Here is a 13152-nt window from a genome sequence, read left to right as displayed (position 1 = left end):
CTAAAAATTGATACTTACAGTTTATTAGAACTGACACATTCATCGCATGCCACAACCTCCAATGATTGAGTTAAAAAAAAAATAAAATAGAATCCACCACTGGTTCATAATAACGTGACAGAGAAGGTAGAGTTTATGAAGAAGCTGGTGTATTTGGATTTTTGTGATGAGATTCTCTTAACTGGCTTCTACTGCTGGGGCACGAAGTCCCTGTGCACTTTCCCCAAGCCTCCAACATATGCTTGCTGTACCACAAAGAGGTCGACTAATAAAAACATTTAAATAGCTCAATAATTGTTTTAATATTGAAAAAAGAGGAAGTAAAAGCACCCAGATATGGCAACACAACTAGTTGAATGAGGTACAGCACATCACAAGAACAAAAGTTTATGCAGGCAACACTAGAGGAGGGAAAAGGAGAACACTTGAGGGGGAAAACAATGTGACTATCTAAATTATGTACAATAGTAGCTAAGGATGGTACTGAACAAAGTCTTCTTGAATGAGCCTTAAGGTTTCACTTGCCATCATCAAATGTTGTTTTATATAAATCAGTCATTTGAAATATATACATACATATATATATATCTATCTATATATAGATATATATATATAGTGTGTGGGGGGGGGGGTATGAACGCATGGGTATAGAGGGAGCAACATATGTAAAAATGAAATACTATCAAAAACCCAAAATACTATTTCATTTGAAATTGAAAGTGTAAGCTATGTCCAATGTGGAATGTACTTACAGCATTGTTTTTTTTAAAACAGGGCTCTACAAATAATTTTTTAAGAATAAAAAACCCACCATTTGACCTGCCACGCAAATTAAAGTAGTATATTGCGCTTGCTGAGGACAAATCTGTAAGCCTCTCTGAAGCCACGGGCTCACTTTTTACAGTGAGAGCCTGTTCATCCCAGTGCAAAAGGCCAGAGTCTAATTGAAAAAAAGGCAGATAGGCAGCAGTGTCTGAAGAGCCCTAAATCCTTATGAAGGACGAGAGTTAGCTGTTAAATTTCAAAGGGTACCCAATGGCTTTTTCCAGGCACTCAACTAAAGATCCAGCAGAGAGAAAATCCCTCTCCACTTCCACAAATTTAATGTAGATGGTCTTGGGTGACACTCCAGGCTCCACTAAGCAGTTCTGAGCTAGAAACCCATTGATGCCTGCCCACTCTTTGTTGTGATATTTGATAGTTGCTTGAAAGTGTAAAAACAAGCACTGCTGAAGAGTTCTGCCTTCTGCGATGCCCAGATAACCATAGATAATCCTGGTGGACTCCACCCTAGTGGCTTGTCCTAATGGATGATTTGTGTCACCTTTACTCTCAGTCACAAGATCCTGACTGCCAATCTGTGGAAGTGTTGAACAAGTTTTGTCATTGATATCTTCATAACCAATGGCATAAAGGCCTGGACTTTTCGGGATACCTCCTGGTAATAAATACTGCACAATATTTCCTCCTGTTGGTTTGGAGTGAGCAATGGGTATCCAATCAACATCCATGTGCAGCTCCAAACATCTTGCCTCACTAATTGTAATCTCCAAAAATTTGTAGTAAACATTTTTCCAGTTCATTTTTTGTACTCGGGTCATTACTATCCGTCCTTCTGGTTTCTCAGGATTGAAGTATTCCCGAAGTCGTTTGCCAAGCGGTACCTGGGAACTGATTTCCGCATAGTGGTAGCGAACGTCCTCTTTCCATCTGGTGTTAAATCCAATGCCAAAAATGGCCAGTTTATTAGATAGGTGAAGCCTGGAGAAATCTGTCCAACTCTGAAAGAGCTCCCATTTCAACTGTACAGACTCCAAAATGTGTATAACGATCTGCAGCAACTCTTGTTTCCTAGAAAAAGGGGGAAAAAAGTAAACCACAAAATTGATACCATGTTGAATATCAAACCTGCATAAACTATATCCTCTCAATAACTGACAGAAAATCAGTTCTGTACTTCTCAGGCTGGAACAGAAAGTGACTCTGAAGCTATCCCAAATCAGTGCAAGTAAATATAAATTACTTACTAGAAGCAGGTGTTCTCCGGTGACAGCAGACAATAAGTGATATTGCACAGAACCCTAGTCAAAAGCTTTACTACTCAGCTTCTAGAGCTTTCTCAGAAGCTTTTCTGAGTATGTGCAGGACTATCTCATGTCACAGCCAGCAAGGGGACCCCTTCAGTTTTAATTTAGCTAATAAAGAAGCCAATCTGGAAATAAAAAGAATGGGTCCAGGGAGGGGGGGATGGAGCTGGATTCTAAACCTCCAATAAACATTTCATGACAGACTGACTAAACCTACTGTTGTGAGATGGGAATATGTGGATTGAACTCATGTTGCAGCTCTTCAGCTCTCTTCCATGAAGGCTGATCTCATATGTACATGCTGCCATGGCTCTAGCACTCAGTCTTGACATGCCCTACCATAGTCGAACTTGCCTGGGCATTTCAGAAAGAGATGTTATCTGCTATCCAGTTAGAAATGTGCATTTGCACAGCAGTTCCAGGTTCTTTTAGAGCTAAAGAAAGAAAAAGCTGGGTGGATTTTCTAAAGGTTTCAGTCCTGTCCAGATAATAGGCTAAAGTTCTCTTACAGTCCAAACCATGCATGGCTTGTTCATCACTGTGAACATGTGGCCTGGGGGAAAATTCTAGAACAGCAATTGACTATTTAAGGTGGAAGTCCAACACTACTTTAGAAAGGAACTTGGGATGAGTGACAAAGCCACTTTATTATGAAAATAAACTTTGTATAAGATAGATAAGTCACTAGAGATTGGAGTGTACTGACTCAATAAGCCAAAGTGTCCACCATCAAAAATATGACCTTCCAAGGTCAGATACATCAGCTCACAGGAGTCATTAGCTGGAGTAGTACCACATTTGGGTCTTAAGACAGTTGGTTGTTTAAAGGGAGGCATTAATAAAAGCAAACTTCATATGAATCTGTCAAAGACTATGGTGGTGATAAGCACTGACTGCACTAAGGTGAACCCAGAGTTAGTCTTGAATCCTGACTAATTAATGTAGCAGGAAGTCAAGCAGTTTTTGTGAGGAGCAAAAGAAATAATCTAGGGCAGGAGTAGCCAACTTCAGTCCTCGAGAGTCACAAACAGGTCTGGTTTTCAGCATATCTTCAATGAATATGTATGAGATAATGTGCATGCACTGTATGCAAATATTTTCCATGTATATTGATATCCTGAAAACAAGACCTGTTTTGTGGCTGTTGAAGACTGGAGATGGCATTCCTTGATCTAGGGCCTTTCCTCTACACCTGAAGGCAAACCTCTTCAACTTAAAACTGAATGACCGTCTAGTAGAATCTCTTCTTGAAGCCTGAAAGATCTGAGACACCTCATCCAGCAGATTCAAGGAACACAGTGTGAGGGCTAGGGATCTGATGTTGGGATAGAGTGTGATGAATATGGGAGAATTTCCCAGCCAAACTGGATGCCTAATGAACTGTCCGTTATGCATTTCAGGAGAGTCTTTATCACTAGAGAAATCGAAGGACATGCATGGAGAAGACATCCGAAGATAGTTTGTCCTTTGACTCTCTTCTCAGGTTCATCCTGTACGAGATGGTGCAATTGCAAATCCTTACCACTTCCCAACACAGGAAGTAAGATCCTGTTCCTCCCAGCATGTTTATGTAGAATACAGCTACCTGGTAGTCCATTTGGACTAGAATAACTTTGCTGGTCAACTGATCTCTAAAAGCTTTTAGAATAGTGTTTTTGGTCTGTGGACCAGCAGCAGTTCCTGACAATAGTTTTGCCTGTCTGTAGAGTAACAGTCATTGCAGGAAGAAGCAGACCAGTGCTGCAGCCACCTTCTACAGCTACACTGGTACCAACTTCTACTCAAGTCACTTGAAGTCATGAATGGAATATTCTCTACTCTCTTAAAGCACAGGGAAAAATGTCTTAGTAGCAGCTTCACTCCTGTCTCCACATCAGTGCACACTGCTTCTGCTTCTGGTTGTGGTGATAAACTGCTGGCACTGAACAGCTGATTGGGCCGGTAAATTTAACAAACATTGGGACCAGCTGAACCCCAGAATGCCCTCATTCTAGTTCTGTAAATAAACAAAAAAAAATCCAACAGGTCACTGGCTGTGCAGCTATAAAAGTTGCTGGAAGCACCTGTCACCAATTTAAGTACTTTTAGCTCCTGGCTACACTATCCTCCAGAATAAGGAGACCTGAATTTTCCCCCATCCCCTTGCTCTGAGTGCAAGAAACACAGCCCCTTTCTCATAATTATTGTAATTAAAACATTAGGGGTAGCTTAGTTGAGACTTGGGGAGATTGTTGAAGGGAAGCAATAGAGGGGACCCCCATGCTCTTCAGTCATAGGAGGGAATTCCTCCTCCCTCACTCTTCAGAAGTTTCTCTTGACTCTATCATTCACTTGGTCCACATCAGTGCAGGTGGTCAGCCAGCCTATACCTGGCATCTAAAATATTGAGATACACTGTTTTAGAGCATTCAGGATTGCACTTAGCTCTAAGAAATTTCTGATGAAGTTTTATCTGAGCAGATAAAGGCTTTAGGTGTGGAGCCCCTGTACATGAACTCTCCATCTGAGGCTGAACATGTTCGTGGTTAGGACAATTTGATGGGAGGAATTTGGAAAGGAATTCCTTTTGTGAAATTTGATTGGATCAGTCATCAGGTAATGAATCCCTGAACTGTTGGGAGACTAGGAAACTGTCTTGGAGATCTTGAGTGGCCGGTAGCCACTTTTATCATAGGATCCACTGGATTTGTCTCATGCAGAGGTGTGCCAAGGATTTTACGAACACAGTTAATATATAGTAACACAGTAAATTACAGCAGATAAAAACCCAACTGGCCTATCCAGTCTGCCCAGCACATTGTTTAGGGTTGTAACTGCCACTTCATGCAGGTTACCCCCATGGAGAAATGTTACAGCAAATGTTACCACAAGTTACCAACCTTTAGCTACCAGGAATCCTCTGTGTCTATCCCACCCCCTTTTGAATTCAGTCACCATTTTTTGTTTCACCACCTCTTCCAGGCGATGTTGATGCCATTAGGCCCAGCTTTCTCAATATGTCCTATGCTGATATCTGCTGACATTCTTGTTTGTTCCACATTGGTCATCAGAGTGATGGCCCTTTCTTGCACAAGAAAGGCCTTTGCCAGAATCCTATCTAGCAGAGTTATTATGAAGTCCAACAAGTGATGGTGGAATAATTTATGATGAACTCTACTAACTCCAGAATGCTAACAGTTTTGCAAACTGTTTTGTTTGCACTTCCTGAGAAGAGCTCTTGACTAGTCAATTGTTCCGATAAGGAAACACATACAACCCATGTAGGCGTAGAAGCACCACATCCACTGCTAGACATTTTGGATCTGATTTTCAAAAGCATTTACATGCATAAAATCTGGTTTTATGTCCATGAACCAGCTCTTGAAAATTGCCAATGGTTTGTACATGTAAAACTACATGCAAAAGTGATTTGTATGTACTTTTACAAGTGCTAGGAGTAGGCATTTCTGGGGGTGGAGCAGGAGCAGGAAAACCAATCATGTGCATACTTACACCCACTAATTATAAAAGCAGATTTACGCATGTAAGTCTGCTTTGAAAATTTGGGCTGTCTGCATGTACTTTCTGCACACAATCTTCTGCTCTATATGGGCTGTTATAAAACCACCCCCTTTCTGAATATTCCTGGTGCAGATACCAGGCCAAAGAGCAGGATGTGATACTGGAGGTGATGCTTCTCTATTTCAAATTTGAGATACTTCCTGTGATTTGGATGTATCATTATGCAACATTAATTCCTGTAAATCCAGGAAGCATATCCAGTATACTTCTTGAAAAAAAGGAAATTAGTGTGCCCAGGGAAATCATATTGAACTTTTCTCTTAAATACTTGTTCAGAATCTTTGGGTCTAGGATGGGATGTAGTTCTCCCATTTTCTTTGGAATCAGGAAATATGTAGATTAAAATTCCCGTCCTCTTTCCCCTGATGAGATACATTTGCCCACTTTGGTTTCTCAGAGGAAAGTGAGAGTTTAGTGGACAATCTGGTGGATTTCCCAATAGTTAAAGGCTGTATTCATTCTGAATGATAGCGGGAACCCAGATGTCCAAGGTTATACTGGGCCAATGGTTTATAGAAAACCTTAATCTAACCTCAACAAAGAGGTTCTCTGGAATGGACATTGGGATACTATCTAGGTCTACCTAGATCCAGACAAAAACCCAACCTGGGTTTTGGTTATGGTGCAGTTTGTAGGTTCTGGGTCCTCTGTTGTTTGAGTTGAAAGTGAAGAACAAGAATGGGGACAGAAGACAGAGGATAAACATCTATTCAGAGAAGAGAAGTGCCTACTGGGTAGTCACATATACCTTCTGGTTGATATGGAGGGCAGATCAGAAGTGACTGTAGAGCAAGCACAAAGTGTGGAGACATGGTCTTTTATTTGATCCACTGCTTCCTTAACTTTATTTCTGAAGAGACCGTCTTCCTTACAGGTCACATTATCAAGCCTGTCTTGCACTACTGTTCAAGGGTCGGAAACTCAAAGCCATGAGCGTCTGTAAGCACAGATTCCTATGGCAAAGGCTCTCAATACAGTCTCAAAATCATCACAGGTCAAATGGACTGAATGTTATCAAAACTCTTGATCCTTGTTTTCTAGCCCTCTCTGCAGGGATGCCTGGGAGGACAGATATCTGTTGCCAGTATCTCCATATTCTCATCACTATGCTTTGACTTTAACCAATGACGGTGCATAAGAACGTAAGTGTCGTGCTTATCAGATCAAGGTCCATCAAGCCCCGGATCCTGTCTCTGACAGTGGCCAGTCCTGGTCACAGGTATCCATCAGATCCCAAATAGTTTATTTCATTCCCAGGGAAAAGCGCTTATTTCCCAACTGTACCTGGCTAATAACTGTTTATGGATTTTTCTTTCAGGAACATGTCCAAACCTCTTTTGAACCCTACTAAGTTAATTGCATTGATCAAATCCTCTGGAAACAGATTCTATAGCTTGATTGGGCACTGGATGAAAAAATACTTCCTATGATTTGCTTTAAATCTTCCAGTTGCTAATAGTCCTAGCGTTTCTGAAAGGGTAAATAAGCCTCACTTATCCATTCCACCCCACTTTTGATTTCATTAATCTCAATCATATCCCCTCTCAGTTCTCTCTTCCCCAAGCTAAACAGCCCTAATGTGCTTAGCCTTTCGCCATAATGTAGATTTTCCATACCATTTATCATTTTTGTCACCCTTCTCTGTACCTCTTTTATGTCCGCTATGCCTCTTTTGATTTGGGGTGACAAGAACTGCACACAATATTAAAGGTCGCACCATGGATCTATACAAAGGCATTGTAATAGTCTCAGTTTTGTTTTCTACTTTTTTTCCAATAATTCCTAACATTTTATTTGCCTTTTTGACCACCACCGCACACTGAGCCAAAGATTTCAAAGTATTCCTGGGTGTTGACGCCTAACATGGAACCCAGAATCATGTACCTGTAGTTGAGATTATTTTTTTCTACATGCATTACTTTGCACTTGTCCATATTAAATTGCATCTGCCATTTAGATGCCCAGATTCCTAGTCTCACAAGGCCTTTTGCGGTTCCTCACAATTCACTGTTTAAATGACTTGAAATAATTTTGTGTCATCTGCAAATTATCACAGCTCTGAGTTCTTTTACTGTGGTGTGGTTGATGCAGTATAGAAGGCAAACCTATTAGGCCCATGCAGACAGCTGGCGGACACGCCCTTGGCTAAGACTGAGTTAGATCTTCACCTATACTAGCCCCTGGTATACAGGTTGAACCCTTGAATTCCAAGGGCTGGCAGGACTTAGGCAAGGGTCCCAAAGAGTGGTAGGAAAGAGAAGGTCCAAGGCCAGGCTGAGGTCAGGGAAGGCAGCAATCAGACAGTTACCGGACACAGGCTGAGGGTCATGGTAGGAAGCAAGTAAGGCATAGTCTGGTTCTATATCAGAGGTCAGTGGCAGGTGGCAAGCAGGAGAGTGATCCAGGTCCGTAGCAAAGGTCATAGGTAGGCAGCAGGCAAAAAAGTGATCCAGGTCTTTAGCAAGGTCAATACCAGGAAAGCAGACAGACGAGGAACCAGGAAAGCAGACAGACGAGGAACCAGGAAAGGACCAGGCAGAGAGCAGGAACGAAGCAAGGCTATGACCGGAGCAGGAATGAGGCAAGGCTGGGACTGGATCAGGAACGAAGCAAGGCAATATCAAGGCTGGAGCAAGGTAGGAACAGGAATACAGGATCAGGAACATGGCAACACGCACTACAGGAAGAAGGACCTGCTGTTGATGCATCTGCAGGAAGCGCAACTGTGGTTCTTATATTAGCTGCATTTACATCATTAGGGGGCATCCGAGCTGCTGTTCCTTCTGTGGGGCCTTCTTAGCACTGTCAATGACACATGCACGTGCCTAGGAAGCAGCTGGTCAGCAGGAGAGATAGCAGCGTTGTGTTGTAGGCCTGGTCCAGGCCTCTTTGGGTGAGTGTGGCTGGCCACGGGCACATTCTGTGGACAGCCATAAGTTACAGTATCTTCTCTTCTAAGCTCCCTCCCCAGTCCTCTATGTTTAGACTTCTGGGGAAAGCGCTAGTGGAATTGTTTTACCAATTAGGGCATTTAGAGGTTGGCTCCCAAGAGTTGTCTTCTGGGCCAAAACTCTTCCAGAAAATGATACACTGCATTTTATTTTGGACTCTTCTGGAGTTTAAAATCTTCTGAACCTTTTACAAAGAGTCTTCTTCAGAATTATTTCCACATATTTAAGAGAAGGTCTTGATGGCCAAAACAGAACTGCTGGTCAAGAAGAGACAAATGGAACACATTGTGCATCTTAAATGTGGAAGAAAGCTACAGCTGGTAGGCCACCAGTACTACCTGGTGGGTGATGGGGAATGGATTCACAAATCTGGGTGCAAATTTAGTAGAAGAGATCTTGAGATGCAGGTTTTGGTTGTTGAGCCACACCAATTCCCCAGTCTTGAATTGCAGTGCTAGTTGGCGCTTTTTGTCATCCTGTCTCTTGAACTGGTTTGCACTAGAGAAGCTGATGTGCTCTCTACCATAGATCTTTAAGGTTGCAACTCATGTCACTGACCGCAGGATAGGAAACAGAAAGTGGAACGGTAAGTGGTACTCTTGGATGATGACCAAAGACTATCTGGAAGGGTGAAGATGCAGAAGAGATCCTCACATGATTGTTGTGGCAGAACTCTGCCCATGGGAGAAAGGTAGTCCAATCATCTCGGTGTTCATCAACATTGGCTTTCAAGAAGCTCTTGAGGGTCTAGTTGACCCTGTCTGTCCATTACTCTGTAGATGGTACACAGAGGTTAAATCCAATTTGATACCAAATTTCTTTTTACAGAGGCTCCTCCAGAATCATGCTTTGAACTGAACTCCTCGGTCTGAGAGAATATGAGAAGGTAGTCCATGTAGCCAGAAGATATGTTGGTCAAAGAGTCGGGCCAGCTCTGGTGCAGATGAAAGGTCATGGAATGGAATGAAATGAGCCATCTTAAACGATCCACCACTACCCATATAGTGGTGTGGCCATTAGAGAGGGGAAGGCAGTGACAAAGTCAGTGACCAGGTGGGTCCAGGGTACCTGGAACTGGCAATGGCTGTAACAGCACCCAAGGGCAAGAATGAGAACTCTTATGCATCGCACAGGTAGGGCAGGATTTCACATAGCTTGCTTCACTTGAGGCCACCAATAGTGGCAGAGGGTTAGTTCCAGAGTTCTAGTGATGCCCAGACGGATGGGAGTTATGAGCACATCTGAGTACCTTTTCCCCCCCCGAGTCATTTGGAAACCACTGTTTTTCTGGGTAGTACAGGTACAGCTGAAATGAGCAAGATTCATGCCGGATCTATAATGTGGCGAGGAAGCTCCAGAGTGTCTTTGGTCTTTAAAGATCGTGAAAGGGCATCAACCCATTGGTTCTTTTCTGCTGGGCGATAGCATAGTTCGAAATCAATCCACAATAGGACACTGCCTCTGATCTTTCTACTTCCTGAGAAGGGCAACCAAAATGATAAAGTGGATGGAACTGTTCCCCTATGAGGAAAGACTAAAGAGGTTAGGGCTGTTTATCTTGGAGAAGAGACAGCTGAGGGGGATATGATAGAGGTCTTTAAAATCATGAGAGGTCTAGAACAGGTAAATGTGAATCGGTTATTTACTCTTTTGGATAATAGAAGGACTAGGGGTCACTTCATGAAATTAGCATGTAGCACATTTAAAATAATCGGAGAAAATTCTTTTTCACTCAATGCACAATTAAACTCTGGAATTTGCCACCAGGGGATGTGGTTAGTGCACTTAGTGTAGCTGGGTTTAAAAAAGGTTTGGATAAGTTCTTGGAGGAGAAGTCCATTATCTGCTATTAATCAAGCTGACTTAGAAAATAGCCACTGCTATTACTAACATCAGTAGTGTGGGATATACTTAGTTTTTGGGTACTTGTAGCCTGGATTGGCCACTGTTGGAAACAAGATGCTAGGCTTGATGGACCCTTGGTCTGACCCAGAATGGCAATTTCTTATGTTCTTAAATGCCTTCTGAAAATACAAAGACACTATATCAACTAGCTCACTTTTATCCAGGGCAGGTACAAGGGTAGTAGGCGACCTAAGCGACCTACCTTGCGACCGTTGTCCTCCGCCCGCCGGATTATGCTGCCCCTGCCTTCTACCTGGTTTGCGTGCTGCTCTCGGCCCGATGAATCTCTACTACTCTTTGCTGAGAGCAGTATCCCGCTTGTGGCATCACATGGCTGCTCTTTGGCGCCCCTTAAGGGCCTGTGCCAGAGGCAACCACCTAGTTCACTTAAGGAATGTGCCAGCCCTGCCTTTATCTACATGCTTATTTACATCTTCAAAAAATCTAATAAATGAGTAAGGCAAGACTTCCCTTTGCAAAAACCATTTCTATCAATGTGGTCGGTAATTTTGTTTTTAAGAACAGCTTCTACCATTTTGCCTGTCACTGACATCAGACTCACTAGTCTATAGTTTCCTGAATCACTCCTGGAGCTCTTTTTAAAATTGGCATGATGTTGGCTACCATCCAGCCTTCTGGTACCATGGCTGTTTTAAAGGATGAGTTGCAAATCATCAGAAGCAGGGCTGAAATTTCATGTTTGAGTTCCTTCTGAACTCTGGGGTAAATAACATCTGGTCTCAGTGATTTGTTATTGCTAAATTTATCAATATAATTTATTAATCCTCCAGTTTCACACTGTTTTGGTTTAGTCGCTCAGAGTTATCACCCAAAAAAATGTTTCAGCCTTATGGATTTTGCATATAGACATAAGAAGATAAGAACATAAGACTTGCCATACTGGGTCAGACCAAAGGTCCATCAAGCCCAGTGTCCTGTTTCCAACAGTGGCCCAGGTCACAAGTACTGGCAGGATCCCAAGACAGATTTCCAAGCTGCTTATCCCAAGAATAAGCAGTGGATTTCTGCAATTCTATCTTAATAATGGTTAATGGATTTTTCTTCTAAGAACTTGTCTAAACCTTTTTTAATGCAGCTATACTAATAGCTTTCACCATATCTTCTGGCAACAAATTCCAGAGCTTAATTATGTGCTCAGTAAAAAAATATTTTCTCTAATTAGTTTTAAATGTATTACCTACTAACCTTTTAAAGTAAGTTTGTTTGTATTTTTATATGTACCCACAACCTGCTTATCATCAGATGATAAAGGCAGTTTTTATCTGCAGGCTATATATTTAACTACATATGGGCTTTTTCTGTTTTCACAATCACCTTTCTATTGGGACATTCTAACTTACTGTTTGCCAGTATTTTTTGGAGATGCCTCCCTCTGAACCAAGAATTGCTAAGAGACTGTCAGCCTTCACCTTTGCTCATTTAGCAACTATGAACAACTGTGCTTCTTCGCCTTTGCTTGATGCTCTGCTTTGGTATCTGTTGGTGCCAGTACCAATGAAGCGGAACCCTTCACTTTCATCGACTGTAAGGAACTGTAGGATGCTTTGTGTTGAATGTTATCGATGCTCTGTATTGAAGGACGATGCTTCCTCGATACCGATGCATCACTAACATCCAGTGCAGCTTCTGGGCCTCTCAATGTTGATGCCTCTAATTCCAATGAAGATGGTTGGGTTTATCCAACCAAAGAGTTTTTCCATGAGCTATAGAAAGGGTTGATGGCCTCTGGGAGTCATATTCCCACAAGTGGCGCATCCCAAGATATCGTGATTACACCTGAGTTACAGCATACATTTGTCACGTGGGTCTTTGACTGACAATGTGGCTGCACTTGGGGCACTTCAAAAAGTTGCAGGCCCTCTTCTGTTTAGTGGACATTAAATAAAAAATAGCCAGTGCAAAATCAACAGAGTATGTTGTAAAAACAAAGAAGGCCTAACCAATGCCATTTCAATACACTAGTGTCTGTGTTGATGCTGCTGCAGAAGATAAAGAAAACTTGAAAATGAATGAAAACCCTTAATAGAGAGATAAAAGGGTAAGCAAAAACTCAGTTTAGAAAGGGTCCCACACAAAGAGAATGGCTGGAGGGCAGCAAAATGAGAGGTAGTTTACATTAGCATTGCATAACCGACCAATTTTGTGGAGAAAAAAAGGAAATGAAGGTGTCCCCATGCAGTGGCTGCAATACAGGATATTCCCACATATGCGCAGAAGAGCTTCTGAAAGCTCTAGGTGGTGTGCAGTAAAGCTTCTGAACAGGGTTCTGTCCGATGGAATCACCCACCTTGAGGACTTTTGCATTATACATGTCCTCGGAGAACAGATATGGTGCAAGTGTCTTTTTTTTTTAAAGTACAAGTCAAATGACCCTCTAGAAAAGAAAGGAGGTAATGAAATCACTCATTCTGTCTTCAGAAACTAGTAAATATTAGGAAGCTTATGGTGATTTATCTAGTGCAGGTTTTTGCTCATACAGAATTTAATCAAAATGTCTATTAATCAACAATCCAATTTATACTTTCCATACTCTGAAGCTACATATTTCACCTTTAATCCTTCTAAAATGGTTATGGCATTGGTTCTTTTCCCTTCAGAAGTTGGATGTGCAGTCTCCCAGTGGTGAT

At 42.0% G+C, this 13152-nt stretch overlaps 1 protein-coding gene across 5 annotated transcripts in view; it reads right to left on the bottom strand.

Annotated features, from left to right (window-relative positions):
• Positions 1–281: 281 nt before the first annotated feature.
• The window catches only part of MSANTD2 (Myb/SANT DNA binding domain containing 2), a 137214-nt gene continuing 124343 nt past the window's right edge, over positions 282–13152 (bottom strand). For 2 of the 5 annotated variants that reach the window (XM_029572302.1, XM_029572303.1), the window contains one exon: positions 282–1851. In XM_029572302.1, the coding sequence (XP_029428162.1) occupies positions 1008–1851 (844 nt within the window). In that variant the 3' untranslated portion in view covers positions 282–1007. The remainder of the gene's footprint in view (positions 1852–13152) is intronic. The other 3 variants (XR_003852084.1, XR_003852085.1, XM_029572304.1) reach the window with 2 other exon arrangements.

This window comes from Rhinatrema bivittatum, chromosome 12, assembly GCF_901001135.1.
Source record: "Rhinatrema bivittatum chromosome 12, aRhiBiv1.1, whole genome shotgun sequence".
NCBI classification, from domain to species: Eukaryota; Metazoa; Chordata; class Amphibia; order Gymnophiona; family Rhinatrematidae; genus Rhinatrema; species Rhinatrema bivittatum.
The sequence above is the reverse complement of the archived record's forward strand: the minus strand, read 5'-3'. Positions and strand labels throughout refer to the sequence as shown.